The 14,845-nt window shown below is 41.8% G+C and overlaps 1 protein-coding gene across 5 annotated transcripts in view; it reads left to right on the top strand.

Moving 5' to 3' along the window:
* The window catches only part of SPIDR (scaffold protein involved in DNA repair), a 536,511-nt gene that overhangs the window by 452,948 nt on the left and 68,718 nt on the right, over nt 1–14,845 (top strand). For all 5 annotated transcript variants that reach the window (XM_033933718.1, XM_033933714.1, XM_033933716.1 and 2 more), the window contains one exon: nt 11,394–11,555. In XM_033933718.1, coding sequence (XP_033789609.1) covers nt 11,394–11,555 — 162 coding nt within the window. The remainder of the gene's footprint in view (nt 1–11,393; nt 11,556–14,845) is intronic.

Here is a 14,845-nt window from a genome sequence, read left to right as displayed (position 1 = left end):
ACCAGCACTTGTAATTTCTTGTCCTGTATTCAGTCTTTCAAAATGGCACTGATTATGTCAGACGCTTACAGACTTATTTAGACAGCAAATGTCATTTTATATTACATTGATGTCTTCCATCCCACCAATACCTTTCAGTTCTAGGCGGTTTACAACAAGAAATTAGCCTGGGCATTCCCGGGGAGATTACAAGGTTGATAGCTATAGTATACATCGGGATCTGGGAATGGTCGATATGGTTTGGTTAGATCATTTGACAAATTTCTTGAATAGTAAGGTTTTTTCAGTTCTTTCCTGAATGTTTTGTAGTTGGGCATTGTGGTCAGCAGATTTGAGAGGTGGTGGTCTATTTTTGCTGCTCTGGTGGCTAGTAGACCATAATATATTTTTTTGCTTTGCATGCCTTTGTTTGGGGGGTGGGTAAAGTGTGCTTGAGTTCTCCTTGGTCTGGATGTGTTTTTCCAGATTAGGCGGTTCAGATAGCGTGGTCCATTTCCATTTAGGGCTTTGAATAGGGTGCAGAAGAATTTGTGTTGTATGTGTGCTTGTACTGGGAGCCAGTGTGAGTCTTAGAAAGCTGAGGTAATGTGGTCGTATTTTTTCAGCTAGTCTTAGAAACATAGAAGATGACGGCAGATAAGGGCCATAGCCCTTCAGGTCTGCCCACTCTACTGACCCACCCCCAAGTCTACTATCCTAGGGATCCCACTCCTGGTGAGGTTCCCTTGGCTTAACCCTCTAAGGCACAGGTGTCAAAGTCGGTCCTCGAGGGCCAGAATCCAGTCGGGTTTTCAGGATTTCCCCAATGAATCTGCATGAGATCTATTTGCATGCACTGCTTTCAATGCATATTCATTGGGGAAATCCAGAAAACCCGACTGGATTCCGGCCCTCGAGGAGGGACTTTGACACCCCTGCTCTAAGGGATCTCACATGGGCATCCCATTTGCTCTTAAATTCTTGCACGCTGTTTGCCTTGATCACCTGCACCGGGAGCTCGTTCCAAGGATCAACCACTCTCTCGCTGAAGAAATATTTCCTGGTGTCGCCATGAAATTTCCTGCCCCTGAGTTTGAGCGGATGCCCTCTTGTGGCTGAGGGTCCTTTGAGAAAGAGAATCTCTTCTTCCATCTCGATACGGCCGATAATATACTTAAACGTCTTGATCATGTCTCCTCTCTCTCTACGTTCCTCGAGTGAGTACAGCCGCAAATTTTTCAGCCTTTCCTCATACGATAGATCCTTGAGCCCCAAGACCATCCTGGTGGCCATCCGTTGCACCAACTCTACTCTCAGCACATCTTTTCGGTAGTGTGGCCTCCAGAATTGCACACAAAAGACAGCCATTCGAGCTCTGTATTCAGCTCATGTGGAATAACTGTATTTAATGTGTAAATCCACCGTTGTTCTTTATAGTTGAGTTTTTCTTCTATATTCACCATTCCCTCCCCCCCTTCATTTAACTGATCTATAACCCTCCATTTTAACTGGCTTGAGTCATGTTTTTGATCTATACAATGTTCCACTATCGGAGCTTGCAGTATTTTAGTTTTTATCCTAGACTTGTGCTCGTTTAATCGCACATGGATAGGCCGGGATGTCCGCCCTACATATACAAGATTGCATGGGCAAATCAAAATATAGATCACTCTTTCTGACCGACAATTTGTAATTGTAGATGCTGTAATAATTCTTTTAGTTTGAGGATCAGTCAGAAAGAGGATCGGTCAGAAAGAGTGATCTATATTTTGATTTGCCCATGCAATCTTGTATATGTAGGGCGGACATCCCGGCCTATCCATGTGCGATTAAACGAGCACAAGTCTAGGATAAAAACTAAAATACTGCAAGCTCCGATAGTGGAACATTGTATAGATCAAAAACATGACTCAAGCCAGTTAAAATGGAGGGTTATAGATCAGTTAAATGAAGGGGGGGAGGGAATGGTGAATATAGAAGAAAAACTCAACTGTAAAGAACAACGGTGGATTTACACATTAAATACAGTTATTCCACATGGGCTGAATACAGAGCTCGAATGGCTGTCTTTAGTTTGACACAGAGCTCGAATGGCTGTCTTTAGTTTGACCCAGTACGATAGATGAAAGATGGGAGGAGTTTAAAGTTGAAAGAAAAAAGTACAGTAATGGGAGCTCCAGGACGTCGGATGATACGTCATTACGCTTCTTCCGGCTGATTGGACCTCACAAGATATTTAAACAAAAGAACGCTGTTGCTCCCGCTGTAAAGTATTGACTGTTACACCGGAGATAGATGGCTAAGGGTGAGTAACGTTTCAGTAACATGCTGGATAAGAAAGAGCTTGTTTTGAGTTCAATCTATGGTTATAAAAGCATTGGTTTAGTTATAAATGACTTGAAACAGGTTTTAATTTATGGTTATGTTGGTTATTTCTTTAGGGATTGAGCCTTGAAAAAGCAAGCTAGGCGAAACATGTCGGCTTTGATATCCCTTAATAGTGCTGACATCTCTAACCAAGAAGACTTAGCCATATTTTAAGCTAAGTATTCACCTTTATAAGAATTTATCAAATAATAAATAAGATTAAGCTCTATTAAAAAGTAATAGACCCGATGAAGAACTGACACATAAAGCTTAGGACGATGAGAAGTTTGAGTCCTGAGTGGTGCCACTGAGGGTCGAGAAAACTTAAACAAGGTGTTTTCATAGCCTTAAGAAAGTGTATATTCTGGCTATAAGATTGATTTGAGTATACTGGCACCTTGATAAACTTCTAAAAATAGTGCATTGATTTGATTTATTAAAAAACATCTTAAGCATCCAATCCCTGTCCAAGTTAATTGCAAACTGTACTATTAATGTAGCTGGAACCTGAATCTCAATATCCGACCTCTCTAGAAACTGAGTCAGATCCAAACTATCAACAGATAATTTCTGCTGATTTAAGTTTGGATTTTGAGGTTTAACTTTCTTTAAAAGGTAATATATTTTTGAGAGAGGTGGATATGAGATTTCTGGTATCTTCAAAATTTCTGACAAATATCTTTTAAACATAGTAAGGGCAGGTGTAGATTGTACTTTCGGAAAACTGATAATCCGAAGATTATTCCTCCTAATAGAGTTTTCAAGCATTTCTTGTTTAAAGTGCAAACTAGCACTGTCCTTAACCCAAGTCAGGGCTTGTACTTCCAAAGATTTTACTTTAGTCTCAGTGTCGCTCATTTTATTTTCCAAACTTGATACCTTATTTTTAAGTTCCAAGTTTTCTGAAAGTACAGTAGTACAACGTGAGTATAATTGTTGAATTTGGGTCCCCAGTGAAGTTTGCATATTCGATATGGCCACCCATATGGATTCCATAGTGATTACTTTAGGCCTTTGCACGGGAACAATCTCAATTCCAATATTCCCTGCTGTGGCCAAAGAGCCAGTAACCACTTCAGAAATCAAAGAAAATTCATGGGCTCCCGAAGTACCTGAAGCCTCCTGAGTGCTCTTTGAGCTTGCTGGGTTCTCTTCGCCGCTTACTGTGATCCTGAAGGCTCCTCCTTCCCCCTAACAGGGTTAGTCCTCCCATTCCGAGAGGGCATCCCGAGCCGGTACGTCGACAAACGACTCCTCCGTTGCAACGGGGCAGCTAGGCGGTTTTCGCTCATCCGGAGAGAGAATGACTTCCTCAAAGGAGAGATCCGACACCTCAGCTTGTGCGGTCTCTCCAGCCGTGGTAACCTCCAGTTGTGAAGTTCACAAGCTGTGTTCCACGAAGAAATCCATCGGACCCGATGGTGCTGTTGCTTCAACGGGAAAACTCCGTATTTTCAACTTCCTTTTCACCATAATCTCTAAGAAATTCTACCATGAGAGCGACGGCGTCTCCGCAGACACACTCAGATCACCATCTTGGTAAGCTCCGCCTCCCTCCTCTCAGTTTTTCTGAATGACCTCTCGTTTTTGTTGTCCCCGCTAATCTGAAGAATCTGTCCCTCTTCTTGAAATGTGTTCATCATTGGTACTCTCCTGTAGCCATAACTCTCTTAAACCAATCTAATGCCAATGATCCCACATACTAGGCTGGGAAGAGAGGGGTGTCTCAAATACTGCTCCATGACACACATTGTTACCACCAAACAATAGTGATGGGGGCATAAAAGTCACCTCTTTAACCCTGTTCCCTTGTTATACCACTTATCTTCAGAAATGATCCTTGTGAGTTTCACAAGAAAAACTGTTTTAATATTGTGCTTCAGGGCACTGTATTTGAGCTTTACAAAGAAAGCCCTGGAATCAAGTTCAAGTTCAATTTTATTTGATGAATCGCCTATAACAATTTCTAAGCGATGTACAATTTAAAACATCATATGAGATAACAGACTCTATTAAAAACAAAATTTTTAACAAGTTTTAAAAAAAAACAAACAATAATTTATAACATACAATGTTAGAACTTAAGGGGTAACGTGACTAACTAGATACAGTAGGGCAGAGGGGCACAGTTACAGTATTCTCACTCATCCCACAAAGGCTGTATGGAGAAGTAGCAGCTTGTAGAAAATGCAATGAGTGAAATTAATGGCAGAATACTAATCTTCAGTTTTCCAAAAATGAAGGAGGAGATGGCCTCATTAATTCTGGCATATTTTAAAGTTTGGTCCATGAAAAATTGCAATTCTTTAGTGCCTGCTGACATTAGGAAATTTGTGTCAGATTAATTAGACACAAAGAGGCTTTCTTCAGTTTCAGAGTAAGAACACATTTTGTGCAGAAGAGATTATTCAGCTAACATATCTTGTCAAGTGAAAAAAAAAGATAAACAAGAGGATTAACTGTTTACTTTAAGTCGGAAAAGTCTGGTTGTTTTTCTGAAGAAGAACACAATGTCCTATCGTATCTGGTTTCATGAGGGCTGTTTATCATAATTCTCTCTTCTGTGGTTGGTACAATTGCAGGGACAGCTCTCCGCCCACTCTCCATGCTCTCCCATTCAGGCCTCCCTCCAGGGCTGTGAGGCAGAGCACAGCTTTTACTGACTGTCACAAGCTGACATGTTGACCCATCATACAAAAGCAGAGGCTGATTCCTGGAATTCTCAGTGGACTGCCGAGAATTGCTACCAGAGCTCTTGTAAATAGTCTCCATGCAGACACAACACACACATATATATTAATATATATATACACATGCACACACATAAATATATACACACACTCGCTCACCTAGGGAACTGAGCCAGTTAATGAGAGTGGGTAAACAAGAAGGAGGGGGAGAAAAAAATCTCAAGAGAGAATTTGGCTGTATTTGTGCCAGAGGTCCCCCCTTCAGGACTCAAATCTTGTTTTTCTTTTCTGGTGTTTTTCTTACTGCCGGTTTTGAGGAAATATATGCTTGTTTGTGTAATGTTTCATTGGCATGATTTGACAGTGACATGGAAAAAAAGTCTTTCTTCATCCAGTAGATAGTTTAGTGGAGGGGGGTGAGGTGGTAGGAGTCGCTATGATCATATATATTTTAACTACCACAACAAAGTTATGTAGTTGTGAAAGTATTTTTAAATATTAATGACTGTGTCTTAATTCAAGACACTGTGGGATAGGCATGCGAGATCTCTTAGGGAGAGTAAGAGATAGTGGATGCTGCGGATGGGCAGACTAGATGGGCCATTTGGCCTTTATCTGTCATCATGTTTCTTAATGGTGCCTAATCTATATTTTTCGCTCCATAAGACGCACTTTTTCCACCCCCAAAAAGGGGGTGGAAATGTAAGTGCGTCTTATACAGTGAAGATACAAATTTGTTAAGCCCGCCGCCACAACATCTTTTAAACACTCCCGCCGCATTTTTTTTAAATCCCGTCACCGCTGCATCTTTAAAACCCAACCGCCTGCCTGCCTGCTCGCTCGCTGCCATTATACCTGGTGGTCCAGCATATTTCCCAGCCAGCGGCGCCACAGACCAGAATAGCAGAGATCAGGAGCAAGCCCTCCATGCTCCCACCTGGGCCCGCGCCGATCTCCGAATGGCTGCAGTCAGCTCTCACGGGACTCGCGAGAACTGACTGCAGCCTTTTGGAGATTGGCGTGGGCCCAGGCTGGAGTGTGGAGGGCTAGCTCCTGATCTCTGCGCTTCTGGCTTATGTGCCGCTAACTGGGAAAGATGAGAGCCAGGAATTTAAAAAGGTACTGAGGGGGTATGATTAAAAAAGGTACTGGAGGGTACGTGGCATGGTGGATGATTTAAGGTACTAGGGGGCAGTGGCGATATGGGGGATGACTTAAGGTACTGGGGGCACATGGTTGTATGGGAGGATGATTTAAGGTACATGGGGTATGGGGATGATTTAAGGTACTGGGGCAGTGGGGATATGGGGGATGACTTAAGGTACTTGGGGGAACTTAGTTGTATAGAGGGATGATTTAAGATACTGGGGAACGTGGGGGTATGGGAGGGATGATTTAAGGTACATGGGGGTATGGGGATGATTTAAGGTACTGGGGGGCACGTGGGTGTATGGGGGGATGATTTAAGGTACTGGAGGGTACGTGGTGGGTATGGGGCCTGCCTGTCACTAGGCCTGCCTGCTCTGTGCCCTGTCCCGGCATACCACTAGACCACCAGAGGGGGGACAGTGTGTAGAGCCTGGCAGAGAAAATTTGGTTCAGAATGTTTTTTTTCTTGTTTTCCTCTAAATCTAGGGTGCATCTTATGGTCAGGTGCGTCTTATAAAACGAAAAATACGGTAATCTTGATTGTTGGTTTATAAGACAACATTAATAGTTATCCTTAATCTAATGTTGTTTTTATTCTCTCAGCATTGCCCCATGTAATTTGAGCCTATTCTAGTCCCTGTAGTATCAGAGTACACTGGTTTAAAACTTGTTATCAGGAGATAAGGCACTGATATCAAATATTCTGCTAGTAATCTGTCATGTTATAGGAGGAGAAAAGGGTTGGGAGGGATGTGAAAAGCCTTTAAAAAGTCAGTAAATACTTACAGCTGCAAAGTATCCATTTTTATAAAAAATATACTTATAATTTGATTCTGATTGCCTCACAACATTTGACATGAGGCTGCAGTGATATTATTTGTGGAACTGATGTTTAGAGCAGAGTACGATACTGGGGTTTAAGAAAGGATTGGACAATTTCCTGCTGGAAAAGGGGATAGAGGGGTATAGATAGAAGATTAATGCACAGGTCCTGAACCTGTTGGGCCGCCGCGTGAGCAGACTGTTGGGCACGATGGACGTCAGGTCTGACCCAGCGGAGGCATTTCTTATGTTCTTATAAGTGTTCATGTCTAGGCTTGGGGTCCACACAGAAAGAAAGAAGAGCACCTCACTTTAGAGTACAAACAGACAAAAAAGGCAAGGGAGGTTTCTAATAGAGACTTTATTATTTGGTTGAAAAGACACCTCCCTTGCCTTTTTGTAGACTTGGGTCCAGCCATACACTTAGGTTTCTCACCCCATTCTTGGATGGTTGTATGCTATTGCCGTTTAGTGTTATTTGGAAGCCAGGACTGTTTCCTCCTCATTTGTTTATGAGAAGTAGTTCTGTCTTTTCTTTGTTGGCTAGTAGACCATTTGCTTGAAAGCATCCAAAGATTTTCTCTAGGCTTGTCTTGATCATGTGTTTAGTTATCGCGTCCTGTCTCATCAGTGGTATGATCAATTGGAAGTTGTCTGCATAAATGTAGCATTCCCACCCCAGTTTTCTGATTAATTTTTCCAGCGATTGGAGGAAGATGTTGAACAGCATGGGTGACATGGCGGATCCTTGTGGTACCTCAGTGTGCTTTCCCATTCCTTGCAATGTCCACTTGTTCTCCTTTTGCCAATGCATGGCAAGGAGAATAGCAGCTACACATTAGGTTGTGGCTTCGTCATCTACCTTCTGGAATCAGACCGATTTGCACCACACAGCTATACTGTATCCCATGTGGCTCAAGTTGGCAGTTAGACCCTGGGCACCAGCAGAGGACACAGCCTGATGTGCAGCCACTCTTCTCCTCCTTGCTATGCAATCAGTGTTCTGGAGGATATGGAAAGAAAGTGAAACTGTACAAACCATCACAGCCAGTATGGCACAAATCAGGACATTGTAAATTAGGCAGAATTGCCCCAGAAATAATAAATTTGCTTTAAGCAAAATTTTGTTTTTTAATTTACTTCCGCCTCTTTAGTTTGTAAAGGGTTTACCTGTATGCAGAAAATGCCCATTTCATGGTAAAGGGTAACATTGGAGTGTATCACTGACTTAAAAGGAAATGAAATGTTTGCAGCTTTTTAAAATTGTGCTTTATTGTATACAAACTTGATGCATGTAAAAGAACACAATCGATACAGGTGTAAATTGCTCAAATTTTCTCCTTTTTTAAGACTAACACCCAGTGGCATACCAAGGGGGGGCTGGGGGGGCGGTCCGCCCCAGGTGCCAGCCCTGAGGGGGTGTTCCCGGCCTTGCCGCTCAGTCCCCCCCCACGCCCGAAGGACCGCTCGCCCCACTGACCTTCCAGCACACCTATGAAGCAGCCCGCAGCAGGATCGCAACGTCAGCAATCCCTGAGCTGCTTGGGCGCTGCTTCCTGCACCGTCCCTCCTCTGACGTCAGAGGAGGGGGCGGGACCGCGGCGCAGGAAGCAGCTCCTAAGCAACGCAGGGATAGCTGACGTCGCGATCCTGCTGCGGCTGCTTCATAGGTAGTGCGGGGAGGCCAGGGGGGCAAACGGTCCTTAGGGGTGGGTCGGGGCATCAGGCCTTCAGGGTGGGGCGGGCGGGCAGGCAGGCTTTCAAGGGGGAGGGGGGTGACAGGCAGGCAGGCCTTCAAGGAGGGGTGCAGGCCTTCGGGGGGGTGCAGACCTTCAAGGGGGTGCAGGCCTTCAAGGGGGGGACAGGCCTTCAAGGGGGGGGACAGGCCTACAAGGGGGGGGTGTTCAAAGAGACGTGCATATGCCAAACTTTGGGGGGGGGAAGAAATAATGGGTCTGAAAATAGAGGAGAGGGAGAGAGATGATGGACCATGGGATTTAGGGAGGGAAGGAACAGAAAGGGAGAGAAATTGGACACAAGGGATGGTGTGGAGGAGGGATAGAGATACTGGATAGAAGGGTAATTGGGAAAAGAAAGGGAGAGATGGTGGACTCTGGGGTGGTGGGGAAAGAGGGAGAGATGCCGGATGAAAGGGTAGTTAAGAAAAGGTGGATCTGTGGAGGGAGATAAAAAAAGGAAAGATACCAGACTTCCTGGGGAGGGAAGGGAAATGGAAAGGGAGGACAGAGTTGGCAGATGGATGGTTAGCATGCAGAAAGAAGAAAGAAGGAGACCCTGGCAAGCAAGTTATCAGAAGAAAACCAGAGCCTTGGACCAACAAGATTTGAAATATAACCAGACAACAAAAGGTAGAAAAATTAATTTTATTTTCTGTTTTGTGATTATAATATGTCAGATTTGAAATGTGTATCCTGCCAGAGCTAGGTGTTGGACTGCAAACGTGAGCTAGGATTTAACAGAGAGAGGAAAAGTCCTTTTTGTTTCTTTATTTTATTTACACCATAGCGCCAGTGTGGTTAGGAGAAGCCAAAGGGCGTGAAAAAGCTATAAAACCCACCAGGAGTTTTGAAAAAAATCACCCAACTGGGCAGGAAAATCGAATTGAAAAACCAATTCAATAGGCTGAATCGAATCGAAATTTTTTTTTTCCTGAATCTGGCAGCATTAGTTTGCTCTACTGTCTTAGACTTTAGGACCTGGGATTGGGGAGAGATGGCATCCTCAGTACTTTATAATGCAAGTGAAACGAGGATTTGGTCAGACTTTTGAAGGGTCTGCAGAAAAAAAATATTGTATAGGCCGGGGACATGAGACAGCAGGAAATGGGAACTTTTCTTCCTTCTATTTTTGTGAATGGAAAGGCTGAGGATGTCAGAGTTCAGTTAAAATATGTGCTTTATAAGAAAATATAATAATGTGTTTTATAAAGTTTATAGCATAGCTGGCCTACCCAGTGAGGTGTTCCTAGTGGTGGTGGTGGCAGCGTGTCAATGTGTTGAGAGGAAGAGGTGGTCTGGGAAATTCTGCTGAGCAAACTCCGGGCCCATTTCCACCCCCCAGTTAGTCCACTCCACTCAACTGGTTCACACACTGAGTGGGTCTTTGGGTGTTGTTTTGGAATCTCTTCCAGTGGTTTATCAGTATCTCTTTCTGGTCCAAGGAAGGAAACTTTGTTATCCTTAGCATTGACCTACAGAATATGTTTGTACAGCACTGCTTGTGTGGCATTAGGCTATGTAGTGATCGAAAGAAAAAAACAGACCTTTGCACATTTTTGCACTATATGGTGGGTGTATGAGGAGATTCACATTTCCTGCACAGCTAAGTCCATGTGAAGTTACCTTGTGCTGTATTTGACATCTAGCAAGGTCTCTGTTTGAAAGGAAAGATCTAAACTTAAAAATGAAGTGGCCAGAAGTTATGGTAAAAGCAGATAGTGTAGCTGGTTTTAAGAAAGATTTGGACAAATTTCTGGAGGAAAAGTCCATAATCTGTTATTAAGACATAGGGGAAGTGTCTGCTTGCCCTGGATTGGTAGCATGGAATGTTGCTACTCTTTGGGTTTTGACCAGGTATTAGTGTCCTGGATTGGCTACCATGAGAATGGGCTACTGGGCATGATGGACCATTGGTCTGACCCAGTTAGGCTATTCTTATGTTATGTTCTCATCTGTAGGGGCCTTTGTTTTCACTTTTTATTTTAATGTATTTTTTTTCTGGGAACTTATCAATGTTTTTTTATAATGGAAGAGAATTAATGTTTGTGGGATGAGGGGGTAACTAATTTCTTCAGCTAAATAATTAAATCCACCTCAAACAGACATAGGAGAACTCACGCACCATTCACACACCCTCCAACCAAAAACGTCGAAAGAAAAAAACTGTTCGACAACCTCCTAGCCATTCGAGCTGCAACACTCGACCCCCAACCCTACAACCAATTGACATCGACCACATACTGCAAAACCTTCAAAAAGAAATAAAAACCCTTCTATTCAAAAAACACATAAAACCGAACTAACACAATCAGAACTGTCCCAAGCATCACCTGCAACTACTCCATATGTACTTCTGATGTCATGACAATTCAGACATAATTTATGTTATGTTATGTTTGGAATATAAGAAAATTTTCACTGCCTGTTCTATTCAGACCATTTATTACGTTTCATGGTCATTACAAAAAATATTTTTTTCCATGGGGGGGGGGGGGTGTCAAAAAATGATGGGCCCCAGGTGCCACATACCCTAGGTACACCACTGCTAACACCATAGCCCTACATCTAAAACCATACAAGGTTACTGTAACTCTGGAACATATGTAATAATCTGAGCAACTTCCTGATATGAATCTTGCTTTTGCAGATTGTGTCTTCTAGTTCAGGATGCCTATGGGATATTTAGCGAGCTCCAGTTACAGTCAGCAAGCTACCATGCAGAAGATTTTGAGCAATACAGCAGGCGTTGGGAAGGCAAAGTATGCTGCATTTCTGGAATGAAGATTCTGCGGAGAACCACTAGAGGAAGGTTAGAATGAGCTCTAGTAAATTCTGAAAGTTGCTTTGACAGTAAGATGCTACCAATTTGTACCTAGTAATGTACTTTGTTTTAATATAATAGATGCATCTCAAGAGCCTCCTCCACTCTATCATTGATTTTACTATAGTGAGCAAAATCATAGCAAGCACTAATCTGAAAGCATTAGGATGAGGAGGAGAGCTACTGTAGTCTTATAAAGGTACTAAGCTTCCAGTTATCTTCTTATTCTGTTGATTTTCTTCATATTAAATGTATTATTTGAAAGAGAATATTTTAGAAAAACAACTGTGTAGGAAATTGCTCTAGCCTACGCTTCCTAAATCCAGTAAAGAAAGTACTTCTGGAATTCACTTCCTCCTCTTTTGTAGGGTGATCCCTGTATGCTTGAATGGTAGGTGTGTGGGAAAGGAAGGGAGAAAACTGGCACTGCTATCGTTTGAACTTCCAAACTGGGGAAATTCAGATATTATCATAATATTTGCCATGGAAATACAGATATCCAAAGTTATTCTGAAACAGCTGTTCTTTGAAGCTAAGTTTTTTTTCCTGACATTCCAAGTTTATTTAAAATTTGATAAAATCACATTTTCAAAATTTCAAAGCGTTGCACATTAAAAAAATGGGGGAGACATTGGGGAAATGCTGACTTACTTCAAACAAGAGGAAAGAATATGGAGGAACAACAATAAGTATAGGAAAGAGAATGAGTAAGAGAAAAACGGAGGGGAATTACGTTGATCATTGTTTGCCTGCTTTAAATATTACTGTCTAATTAGCAATGGGACGGGTTATTCAAAAGCATCCCTAAATAGGTAACTTTTTAGTTTCCCTTTAAACTTGTCAAGGATTTTTTTCTTCCCATACCTGGGACGGTAATAGATTCCAAATTTGAGGAGCAGTGACTGAAAAAAGTGTGTTACGCCTGATATTGATTATACACAAGGATGGAATTGTAAGACGATTTTTATCTTCTGATCTTAGAGTTCAAAATGGATTATAAGGGGTAATTATTCTATCCAGGAATAGCGGGGACTTTAGATGTTTGTACTTCAAATGTAATCAGTGCCAGTTTGTATGTACCGTATTTTTCACTCCATAAGACGCATCTAGGTTTAGAGGAGGAAAACCAAGAAAAAAACCATCACATCACAACCCCTTGAGCTGACTGTTCCAGGTACTCATCATCCATCATCCTATATAAAATTACCCTCAACCTGACAGGATAAAGTTGTGGTAGAGGATGACAGAACTGACTACTCTTTAAAAATGGAAGTATGGAGATATACGACATCTAATCACACACAAAGCATCAATATATGAAAAAGCCATTTACACTAAAAGCTTTCCCATCCCTGAGTGCCTCTGCAAAAGAACAGATCAGCTTATTTGAATATTCATGGATCAAGTCACTGAACTTCTATGGCTCAAGAACTTACCTAGAACAATGATCGGCAGTAATGGAAGGCTAACCTGTATGAAAAAAGAAAACCAGAAGTATTCCCGTGTATGCAATCTATCTTCTCCTTAATTGTTGCCTTGCTCGTTAAAGATACACACTGACTGATCAGATGGAAAGGGGCACTTTTGTATTACATGGAGGAATCAGAACTCAGCTAGACAGCTGTCTCGTCCTATTTCACTGCCAGCGGCGCACAGGTCAGGAGCGAGCTTTACAATGGGAGCTCACAGCAGCCATTTCCTATGAGTGATCTGCACGGGGCAGGAGCGTAGGAAGATTGCTCCTGCCCCGAAAACCCGCTAAACCATCTGATAAGGCTTAAGGGATTCCGGGGGAAAGCGGGAGGGAGGCGGGGAAGGTCCGGAATACTGTTTTAATAAAAATTAAAAAAATCGCAAATAACTGAATCCTTAGATGCTGAAACCACGGATTTGGAGGGAGAAGTGTATTTTGATTGGATTTACTTTGCTAGGTTGTAACTGTGGGAGGATGGGTCTGGGATAGGAAACTCTGTGACATGTGACTAAAGGCATTTAAACTATTAAAAAATGTTGTGGCCATGTTCTCTGCTTTAAGTGAGCTGATGCAGGAGCAATGGTTAAGGTAATCTTTATATGTTTGAATGAATTGTGAAGTTTGTAAAATGGGTTTAAATGTACGCTTTTAATGAGTTGTTTGTTTAATTGTAGAGGTGTTTCTTGACCAAGCTAAGGTGAAACAGAGATTCTATCTCATCTAAAGATAGATGAGTATTAAAATCTGAACGCTTACAATTAATTAAAAGATAAATAGATTAAAATTACTGCACTTTAAGTTACCAATAACAGGTTGGGTGCATGATTCTGCATATATAAGTTGGATATATGCAGTGGCACAGGCTGAGGTCTTAAGATTCACAATTCTGAGTTTTTATATTTGGAATGCTGTATGGTTGTAAACTCTGACTTATAGTTTGAAGCTATACAACTAGCAAACCTCTGGCCCTAGCCCTGCTTTATCACACTGTTTTGCTATCTTGAGATGATCAGACATGATCACTGAGTTTTCTCTCCTGGTGATGAGTGCACATTCACCTCTTCCTGCTGACTGCACACAGCCCCTTTGGGTTTCTCACTCCAGATGTGATGGCATTTTTTTTTTTTTTTTTGCACTGAAGCTAAACTGCCAAGTATCAAACCATCTATCCAGCTATTTTAATCACTTCTGACTTGAGCAAGAAACTGTGTAATTGCATTGAGGAACTTCTGCCCATTTCTTAAATGTAGCACATCTGTGTAGAATTCCCACAACCCATTTTGCAACAAGGCTTGCTTGCATAATATTTTCAACGGATTTTGTTTTTATTTTAGTTATTTTTTTTGTTTTCGTTTGTTTCTTATGGTTGTTGTTTTTTTATTAGAAAAATACATGTGTGGGTATAAATTGCACTGTTTGAAAATTATGTAATTAAATTGTTTCTTAAGTTTTGTGAATGTTTGGTCCAAGATGGAAAAAAATTAAATTAAATTAAATCTGGTCTCTGGTTTCTTTATCCATGGAGGGGGAGGGGTAGTTACTAATTTGTGTTAAGGGAATAATGTACAATTTTTGCCCATTTAGATTGGTTAAATGGCAACATTGTTATTTATCATAAAGCACAGTAGTATAAGTTACCGCAGACTGCATAATTATGAGATGCAAAGCACATCGTTGTCATGCAAATTGAGTAATACAGCTTATGTTGAAATCTTCAAACAGTAATTTGTAGAAAAATAATTCCCACCATTTTTCCTGCCTGAGAGCATCAGGCCATTAATGCACGACCCGATGCTCCCTTAAA

The sequence above is a fragment of the Geotrypetes seraphini genome, chromosome 2 (assembly GCF_902459505.1).
Source record: "Geotrypetes seraphini chromosome 2, aGeoSer1.1, whole genome shotgun sequence".
Lineage (NCBI taxonomy): Eukaryota > Metazoa > Chordata > Amphibia > Gymnophiona > Dermophiidae > Geotrypetes > Geotrypetes seraphini.
The sequence above is the reverse complement of the archived record's forward strand: the minus strand, read 5'-3'. Positions and strand labels throughout refer to the sequence as shown.